The sequence below is a fragment of the Glycine max genome, chromosome 8 (assembly GCF_000004515.6).
Source record: "Glycine max cultivar Williams 82 chromosome 8, Glycine_max_v4.0, whole genome shotgun sequence".
Taxonomy (NCBI): Eukaryota; Viridiplantae; Streptophyta; class Magnoliopsida; order Fabales; family Fabaceae; genus Glycine; species Glycine max.
This window is the reverse complement of record NC_038244.2, coordinates 33827361-33837454: the sequence shown is the minus strand read 5'-3', so window position 1 is coordinate 33837454 and position 10094 is coordinate 33827361. Positions and strand designations below refer to the sequence as shown.

The window sequence follows — 10094 nt, the reverse complement described above, 5'->3', positions numbered from 1 at the left end:
ATCATTACAAGATTGTATACTAGTATGATGAAAAGAAGACTTAGGAAAATCAAAAAGAAGTAGTCCTTGATGTTGCCTAGCGGTGCCAATCCTCCTCAATGTCTTGAGGTCCTAAAGAACAAAGCTGTTAGGTTGCTTAGTAAACTGGAAAGAATTGTCATTTATCAAAGACACAAGGGACAACAAGTTAAATCGAAAGGTTGGAATAAATAACACATTGTGTAGGAAGATGTCATCATTTAGTTTTATGCTTCATATCCCTTCAACCTTTACCTTGGTGGAATTAGGTAATAAAACATGAGAATCATGTAAACATTTAAAGGAATTAAAATGTTCTTTCGAACAACATATATGTGAGGTTGCTCCTGAGTCGATAATCCAATAATGGTAAGATTCATTACAATCAAAACTAGTGTTCATGCATATACTTGAACATTTGTGGCAAGAGTATCAACATTGTTCTCTGTTTTCAATTGATTTGTCAAGAAGCTAATCAACTGTTGATATTGAGTAGTGGACAAAGTATTTGTGACACCTTGACTTGGGGACTCATCATGATCAGTTACCTGATTTACAGTTTGATGAGGCTTGTTCTTTAAGTAATTTGGGGGATAGCCAACAAGTTTGTAACACTTGTCTTTGGTATGACCCAACAAGTTGCAATGAGCACATTGAGGTCTCTCTTTCTTGGCATTTCTACTTTTACCATTAGTAGTGTTCTTGGTTGTAGAATTGACAGCAAAGGCCATAGAGTTAGAGTTTAGAGAAGGTATGTGGTTTACAACAATTTCTCTTTGTGCTTCTTCTTAAATAACAAGAGAAAAGACATTACCAATGGGGGGAAGAGGATCAGAGAGGAGAATCTGACCCTGGATTTGAGCAAAACTATCGTTTAGGCCCATTAAAAAGGACATGACATATTCAGATTCATTGTAAACTTGTAGAGTTTGTAACCCGCCACATTTGCATTGGAAGGTTGGTTTATAACCTAAGAGTTCTTCCCAAACCGATTTTAATTTGGTATAATAGGTACTAACATCATCATTTCCTTGTTGTAATGACATTAGTTGTCTTCTCAATTGGAAAATTCTTGGGCCATTCTTTCTGGAAAATCGTGTTTTCAAATCGTCCCAAATTTCCTTAGTCGTATTTGCAAACAAGATGTTGGTAATGATATCTTTAGAAACAAAATTATAAAGTCGAGAAATGACAACATTGTTACCACGAGTCCATGCGGCATATGTAGGATCGGCTATGGTTGGCATTGGGACGGAACCATCGATGAAGGCCACCTTGTTCTTCACCGAAAGAGCTACCATCATTGCGTTGCTCCATGTGGTGTAGTTCTTGTGGATTAAGAGGTTGGGAGGCAAGGATAAGTCCCGGTCCATCCAAATGATGTAGAAACAGTGAATGAAAGGGATCTTGACTGGAATCTTTAACTTGTGTTGCCATGAATCCAAACCGAAAAAGTTGATGGGAGAGTAATTAGGAGAAGAGAGACAAAGGGGAAGATCACATGCCCATTGAAGAATAGGACCGTAGAGATTCTTTTTCATCTGATACCATATTGAAGTTATTAGCCTTGTAATAACATGAAAAGAAAATACATGAAGGAAGAAAGAAACAAAAAGATGCTGAAGAAACTCAGAATCTGTGTTGATTAGTTTGCATGAAGATTACAAAGTTGTGTAGCCTCTAGTTATCAGCTATACACATATGGAGAAATAGAAGAAAATAACTAAAACAAAAAAAACAGAATTACAAACAGAAAAGCAAAAGTTGGTTAGAATCCTTGATCCAATAACAAGATGAAAGACCTCGACGCATATTCAGAAGAACTCGTTGTAGGACATCATCCCACTATTAATATCTTTTCTTAAACAAATGTGTAGTACATTTTTATTTTTTTTATTTAAATTTAAGTCTTTTGTTTACATTATTTTTCTAATTTATAAAACAAATAATAATCCTTAACTTTAGTAAAAAAAATATAGAAAATATTAAATAAAAAAATCTACAAAAATATAAAAAAATATTAATAAAAAAATCTACAAAATATAGAAAATATTAAATAAAATAATATACAAAAATATAGAAAAAAATAAATAAAACTATAGATTAAAACTAATTTAAATTTGTTAAAAATTAATTAAAAAATTACGACTTTGAAGTCATAAATTGGTTTATGACTTCAAATAAATATTTTTTAAAAAAATTAAAAACTTCGACGTCATAAACCAATTTATGACTTCACATTAATTTTTTTTGAAAAAAAAAATCAGAAGTCAGTTTACTTTTTTATGACTTCAGCAAAAAAAAAAAAAAAACAAAAGTCATGCAATTTTTTTCGAATTCGTCATTAGAAGTCATATGATGTTCCACTACTTACCCCTATTTGGGTATTAATCTTAAAATTTGCCCCCTTTTGGTAAGTTACAAATAAAAACCCTTTTTGGTAATTCCCCTGAGGTCACATTTCCTTGCATGTCAACAAAAAATAATTGGAGGACTAAATTACAATTTTAGATATTTTAATAATATCCTATTAATTTTTAAAATACTTTAACAATATTAAATTAGTAGTTTAACCTATTAGATGTGTAGGCAACATCTTAGTTCTATGTAGGGATGAGATATGACTGGACCTTAAATAGAGAACCTATGGTCTGATCATTTAAAATCTGAATTGACCTTGTTTGTTTAATAAAAAAGTAAATTTAAATAGGTCATGGTTAGATTTATAAAAAAACCTATTAAACCTAGTAGGTTTATCTATATCTATATAATATAATAAAAAATAAAAAAAATATATTATACTAATACTTTGAGCATTTGGTCATTTATGGCTTCAGGCCTTTTTGGTTAGTACTAATTTTGGTTTATTTGGGAATTTAAGACCTAAGGTTGTGTTTATTAATTTTAAGCTGTGTTTGTTAATTTTAGGTTATGTTTATTATTTTGTATGACAGATTGTGGTTTTTATATTTTATTTTCTGGTAGTGGAATATTTTTGTGCTTGAATTATGTTAATATTATAGGAGAAATGCAGGGACGGTTATTAGAAGATGGTTATTGGTAGAAATTTAATGAAATTTATTAGAACAGGTTGAACTCTTTTGGATTGTCTGCGAGTTTGTTAATTGCATTGCATGCATGTTTTCTTAAAATGATTTGATATTAAAATGTATTGTTGCAGCTATTTTCTCCTGGTGTTTATGTACAATGGGTATATGTAATTATGTATCAATGAGTCACAAATATGAAAACTTACACGTTGGCTTTGTAAAGAGGTAAGGAAATTTAGTTGGCGACTTACTAGCAAGGTATCTAATTTTTATGTTGGCCACTACTATTTCAACGATGTCCCACATTGTATTGTTGAGCAGCTTTTGAAAGAAACAATGAGTAGTATCTCATTAAAAAACAAAAAAACCTATCAGATGTGGTTAATTCCTGCATGACCGTTGGCGACCTCAAATTAATGCACTCTACTGGGGTCCCTAGTTTTTAATTTTTTTTTTCTTGTGTTAGTATTATTATACCATTCTTGTTGGCAGGAAATGGAAATTATTTTTACTTTTTTTTTTACTGTAGTTGCTTTTTACTATATTTTTTTCTTAACTAAATTTAGGCCTAATTATATTTTTACTTCCTACAGTATGGTCTATGTATAATTTTAGTCCCTCAATTTTTTAACTAATTAAATTCCTCTATTTTTAAAATTAAGCTAATTATTTCATCATTTTTTTTGTACCCAGAACAATCAAATTCTTATTTTATATATCCAAATATATTTTTATGATGAATTTGAGATATAAATGATAAATAATTTTAATGGATAAAACGGTGGAAAAGGGTGATGTCTGTCTCTCAACTACAGAACACAGTTTGTAAGAACCACAGCAAGAGTAGAAGCATGGTATAACATGTTAACAAATTTATCACCATCAAAACCGCTATACCAAGCTCTTATTGTATTTTTTATTTGTGTTGAAATGACCAAAAACTACATACATATATGTGCATAAATAATTCTTGTGTCCCACCATATAAAATCTTCATGTCAACAGAGCTTTTATATCTGAGGTACCTGTATCCCGGAATCAATATCTTCACTTTCAAACGCTCAATAATGTAAACAGCATCCTAAAAACTAGTAGAAAATTGATCAACAAATTAGGAATAGAATTTAAAGACATTCCCTTCTATCAACATCTTTCTATGATGTTTCGTGCCTCTTCAACATAGTCCTGCCGAATCAATATTTTAATAATAATTAAGTTATACATATGAATCGGGAGAGCAACCATTTTCCTGCATCGAGTAAAACATCTTCTCGGCTTCCTCTAATCTCCCAGATTCAGACGCACACCATAAAGCATTGTAAGTGTAATTGTCCGGATTCAAGCCAGATCTTGACATTGAATCAAAAAGCTTTTTAGCTTTTTATTCATCAATCATCCCACAGAATATTTGAATCAAAGCATTAAAGGAGTTGCCAGGGCTTGTTCCTAGTTATTGCTCAAGAAATAGCCACTAAGCCACTACAAAGAACATTTATACATGAACTTATAAAAGGTAGATGGTAAGATTGAGTGGATGGTAAAAGATATATCAGACAGACATGCCTATTGCTGTTGGACATAACGTTACCTGAATGAAAGATTAAAAACCAACTTGCATTATGATTGAAATCCAAAATCCCTTGTAACGACAGTTGATGTGACAATGCTTTTTTTGCTAGTGCTGCCGTACGCTTTCCGAAAGTGTTAATCAATCTCTTGGAAAACTAAGATGGCAAGTCACGTCATGACCACCTCTTCAACTCAAATATTGCTTATTAAAGCTTTCAAGGTCCATATAGCTATTATATTTGCCACACAAAATTGAGAAAGAAGTTGAAAAAATTCAGGCAATTAAGAAACCTGCCATACTCAACCTGCAATGAACAAAAGAAAGGTTACATTGATAATCCTCACACTGAAAATTTTAGTAATATCACAATGTCACATCCAGTTCAGCAGACTTCATGTTCAAACTAATTTTAACAGTAAAAGTATATTTCACCAAGCAGCAAAAATAATAATTTTCAATCTGTTCAAAAGAGAAAACATGCAGAATAGATATATCGTAATTAAACATAGAGCTTGGCTGCATGATTTCATTGAAACGCTCTTTGGGAAATTAGAAGTCCATTTATGCCTAGCATCTTCATCTCAGATGATTAATGTCCCTAAAGACATAATAGAATGCAAACATTAACTCTAGAAGTAGCTACCACCCACATCCTTCCCTCTCACAACGAATAAGGGAATAACTTCCTATAGCAAAGGGTGCCTACATCAAAGAGTAAAAATATAAAATAAATACTAGTTTTGTAAATATGGTCTTAGAAGATGAACATTCATGCAAATGCTTCAAGGGTAATCCATTTGTTAGAACTTCAAAAGCAAGCTGATCTAGACTCTGACCAGTTCAACTCAATAAAATGTGTTTGACAATGATATTTGATAGGATCAATATCAACAGGGAATACATGAATGGAATAATAGGAAAACATCTGGAAATGTGTCTAGATCATAAATATATTAATTTTGTAAGAATTTATGGTTGAAAATAGTGTCAAAATTTACCATTTGGGTCAAAAGGAAGAAGAAACTAAAATAATCTAATCTGAGTAAAATGCTTTATTTTCCTTTAATATTCATTCAGGGTTTCCTAGTGGATTTTCGGGATCATATAGGGCTGCAATTGTTTGCTATTATGGGGAAAGATGTATGGGACCAGTTGAAAGTATGGGGAAAAGTGAAAAATGAGGACAAGAGAGAAATAATATATTACATTGATTAAGGGAAATGTGTAAGATATACACCCATAATAATAGTACTAAAACTACTAACATCATAAGAGACTGCCAAAAGGGCCTATGGCCAAAAAACTTGATATCTTGGGTTGTCCTGTCATGAGACTGACACCAAATTCGTGTTCTTCCACACACAGGATGGGTTGGGTAGCTATGAAAGATGGAGCCCTGGCTGTCATGGGCTGACCCAGCCTCCCCAATTCGACCACAGTGCTTGTAAAGCGAACGATATTACTCCATTAATGGAGACAACGATGGAAAAGGGCATTGTTTGTGGATTCCAGAAAAACAGCACAATTTGTAAGTTAAATCCAGCAACAGTGGAAGCATGGTATAACATGTTAACCAAGCTGCCACCATCAAAACCACTAAGGATGATGATGAAAGGAAAGTGACCAAATAATAAGGAGAAAGTAAATTTCTTATTGTATTCTTTATTTTTGTGTTGAAATGGCCAAAAAGTACATGCATACATTTGCATAAATAATCCGTGACCCACCATATAACGAGATCTCAATATCAACAGAACTTTATAATCTAACATACCTGTACCCTCTTACCTGTACCCTCTTCAATTTCAAAAGCTCAATAATGTAGCAGCATCCTAAAAATTAGCGGAAAACTAGTCTACAAATTAGGAATAGAATTTAAAGATATTCCCTTCTGTCTGCACCTTTCTATGATGTTTTGAGCCTCTTCAACATATTCCTGTTGAACCAATATTTTAATAATTAGGTTACATATATATGAGTCGGGTGAGCAACCATTTGCCTCCATTGAGTAAAACATCTTCTTGGCTTCCTCTAATCTCCCAGATTCAGACAGTGCCTCTATAAAAGCACTGTAAGTGTAATTGTCTGGATTTAAGCCAGATCTTGACATTGAATCAAAAAGCTTTTTAGCTTTCTCAACTTTATTCATCCTACAGAAGATTTGAATCAAAGCATTATAGGAGTAGGTGTCAGGGCTTATTCCTTCCTTTTGCATTCTTCTTAAAAGTTTCACTGACCTTGCAACATCCCCGATGGTGCATAAAGATCGAATCAAGATATTGTAAATGACGGCATTTGGATTGATGCCCCACTCAATCATCTCAGTAAAGCATTCAAGAGCTTCCTCGGTCCTTTTTATTTGACAGAGTCCATCAACTATAGAGCTAAAAGTGAAGATATCAGGTTTAAGTCCATTTTCTAAAAGGCTCTCCAGAAGCTTCCGTGCCTTATCTATTGCTCCATCCTTGCAATGGCCATTAATAAGTGTATTGAAAGTAACAAGATTGGGAACAACGCCTCTAACCTGCATGTCTCTGAAAGCCTCAGACGCATTATCCATCAATTTGGCTCTGCAGAAGCAATTAATTATCATGTTATATGAGAAGACATTTGAAATTAGCCCATCACTAATCAATTGACCATAAACTCGATCCCCCTCCTCTCTCCATTCATTCTTGTATAATACTTCAATAAGCGCAAGATAAGCACCAATGCCTGCCTTCACACCTTGCTTTCTTAAAATTTCAAATACATCACACGTCTCTCTCAGCTCAGCTCCCTTAACCAAACAAGCCATTACGACATTGAAAACAGAGTTACCAGGGAAATAACCTCCTCTTCCCAGAACCCTCCTCAGAAACACAACCATCTCCTTCGCCATAGAATTATTTGCAAGGCAATACAACACAGTATCGCAAGCTAACATAAAATGAACGCGCTCCTGCTCCTGCTCCCTATCTAAAAACTCAGATAACAACTCAAGTGCCTTACTAGGATCCACGCAGCGAAAAACCCCGTGAACCAATGCTCTTACAGTGGCTTCATTTGGATAAACCCCACTATCCTTCATTGTCTCAAAAACTCCAAAGGCCTCATCAACCCTGCTCGCGATACAGAACCCTTCAATCAGCATTGTATAAGTGAACACATTAGGAAAATGTCCCTTATCCTTCATTTGTCTAACTAACCGGAGCGCCTCATCGACCACCCCAACCTTGCAAACCCCGTGAATGAGTGTGTTGTACGTAAACCTATCGGCAACACAATTATCCGCCGCCATCTGTTGGAACTTCAAATAAGCAAGGTCAATTGAATTTGATTTCACTAAAGCATCAATGAGAGCATTGTATAACCTAGTGGTGGGGGAAAGACCGAGGAACGAGATCTGACAGAAGACGTGAGCAGAGTAATTTGCTAAACCTAGCCTTCCCCAACTTGCTAACAAAGCGCAGAGCAGGTCCTCCGTGACGCGAAACCCTAAATTGCGAAGCTCCCGGAGCAAGTCGACGGAGAGAAGCGCGGGGCCTTTTCGGTGCAGCGTGTTCCGCAAGGCGCGGTGCACGGAGTTGTGTGCTGCCAATGTAGGGTTGACGTGGGAGAGCCAGGAGTGGAACTTGATGGCGTGGGAGGGGTTTTGTTGGTTCTGGAAGATGCTTACGGCGTAACTAGGGTTGAGGAGTAGAGTCTTTGAGGAGAGGTCGTGGTTTAGAAGCACGGCCCAATCGGGTCTTGAGAGGAGCTGTGAAATGTATAGATGGTCGATGGGGGGTGAAGAAGGAGAAGAAGGGGGTGTTTGGAGAGGGTTTAAGGGTTTTGGGGGAATGAGGTTGGTGGAGGGGGTTTGGTTTGGGGGCTTGATGTGCCTGAAGAAGGGTTGAAGTTGAAGAGGCATGTTTGTTTGTTTGGAAGAGGGTAAAGGTCTGAGAAGAGAGAAAGCATTGGGGTGGAGTGAGTGTCTGAGTGAGTGATGCTGCCTCGGCCTGTTAGTGATAGTGTTTTGTTTTTTTTTCCTTCCAACTAATAGAAACTGAATATTTATTTTATTTAACTTTTCAAATTTTTTTCTCTCTTTCCAAACTTACCCTTTTCATAGAATGGGCATTCTTGGCCTTCCCAACAACTAACTAGCCAAGAGGGTCAGACCACGTCCCTGAAAATTCAAGTAGCCAAGAGGGTCAGACCACGTCCCTGAAAATTCAAGTAGCCAAAATTCAAGCATTCCTCGAAAGCCAAATGATCCATCAGCAAACAAGAAATTGTTGGGCATGAGAAGACGATAACAACTGGAGAATCCACTCATTGACATTCAACGTGAAGAAATTGCTATGCAAATCACTAAAGAGCAGCTGCCTGACTTTATCTTTACTACAATCATGAACATCATGAAGAAGAGTTTCTTGAGCCAATCCACACATGTGACAAGAAAAATCGAGATATGATGGTTAAAAACGAAGAAGACTATTGGTTGGGAGACTCACATGACCCAATAACCAAAAAAACCGCTTAATATTTTAGGAATACGGGCTTTCTAGATCAAAGGTTAGATTCTGTTGCGAGCAATATGAGTGGTACAGTCTTCAATGAGCCACTTGTAAGCTAGGTGTGTGTGTATATGAGTGGTATAGTCTTCAATGAGCCATTGGTAAGTTATGTGTGTGTGTTATAGTCTTCAATGAGCCACTTGTAAGCTGTGTGTGTGTGTGTGAGAGAGTGAGAGAGAGAGGGAGAAAGGTATAAATTCTAGATGAATTATGTCCCCATATAATAACATTTTCCTCCATGGGATAAAGAGAGATGCTTTGCATTTGGAGCCTGTATCATGAGGGATAATAATAACAATGTGATTCCAACACCAATCATCATTATCACAAGCATCCTTGACCAACAAGTGAGAGTCTTGAATATTAACATAGTCAAGAAGAGAACAAAGAGGTGCATCATTAACCAAGAGTCATACCATAAAGAGACATTTTCCCTCTCCAATACGATGTTTAAACCTCGACTTAAGATGATGGACAACTTTCATAATGGACTGCTAAGTGTAGGATGCCCCTGGCTTAGAATCCACCATAACAATATAGATGACTCCTCTAAATACTTAGAAAAAAAGAGTTGGACACACAACTTGTCTTGGTTACGAATCAAATTCCAAACATGTTTACCAAAAAGAGCTATGTTAGCCTTTCTCATTGTTCGAATACGAAGACCACCATCTATTTTAGGTTGTGTGACTTTATCCTTGCTCACCCAATGAGATGAAGGTTTATTCTAAATAAAAACGTCTAACCATTTTACCAATATTACTGCAAATGTCCTCAGGAAGCCAAAGATTTTGCATATTCTAAATGGGCAAAGAAGTAAGAATTGATTTAGGGGTAACTCTTCCAACTTTGCTCAACATCTTACTTTTCCAACAAACAAGCCTATTATTCACTCTCTCCAAAATATGAGCAAAA

General features: G+C 35.4%; 2 protein-coding genes across 6 annotated transcripts; both read right to left on the bottom strand.

Moving 5' to 3' along the window:
• Positions 1-806: 806 nt before the first annotated feature.
• On the bottom strand, positions 807-1559 carry LOC102666732 (uncharacterized). Its single transcript, XM_006586433.1, has one exon. The coding sequence runs from the start codon at positions 1557-1559 to the stop codon at positions 807-809; it is 753 nt and encodes a 250-aa protein (XP_006586496.1).
• A 2539-nt stretch (positions 1560-4098) lies between these two features.
• LOC100800686 (putative pentatricopeptide repeat-containing protein At3g16890, mitochondrial) lies at positions 4099-8790 on the bottom strand. 5 transcript variants are annotated; one of them, XM_041018450.1, is made up of 3 exons: positions 6413-8786; positions 4657-4942; positions 4099-4547 (listed from the first exon to the last, which is right to left on the bottom strand). In XM_041018450.1, the coding sequence occupies exon 1, from the start codon at positions 8528-8530 to the stop codon at positions 6494-6496; it is 2037 nt and encodes a 678-aa protein (XP_040874384.1). In that variant the 5' UTR covers positions 8531-8786; the 3' UTR covers positions 4099-4547; positions 4657-4942; positions 6413-6493. The 5 variants fall into 5 exon arrangements, with proteins under 5 accessions (XP_040874384.1, XP_040874387.1, XP_040874386.1 ...); XM_041018453.1 differs by having other exon boundaries at positions 4099-6788; positions 6876-8790; XM_041018452.1 differs by having other exon boundaries at positions 4099-4942; positions 6427-8787.
• Positions 8791-10094: the final 1304 nt, after the last annotated feature.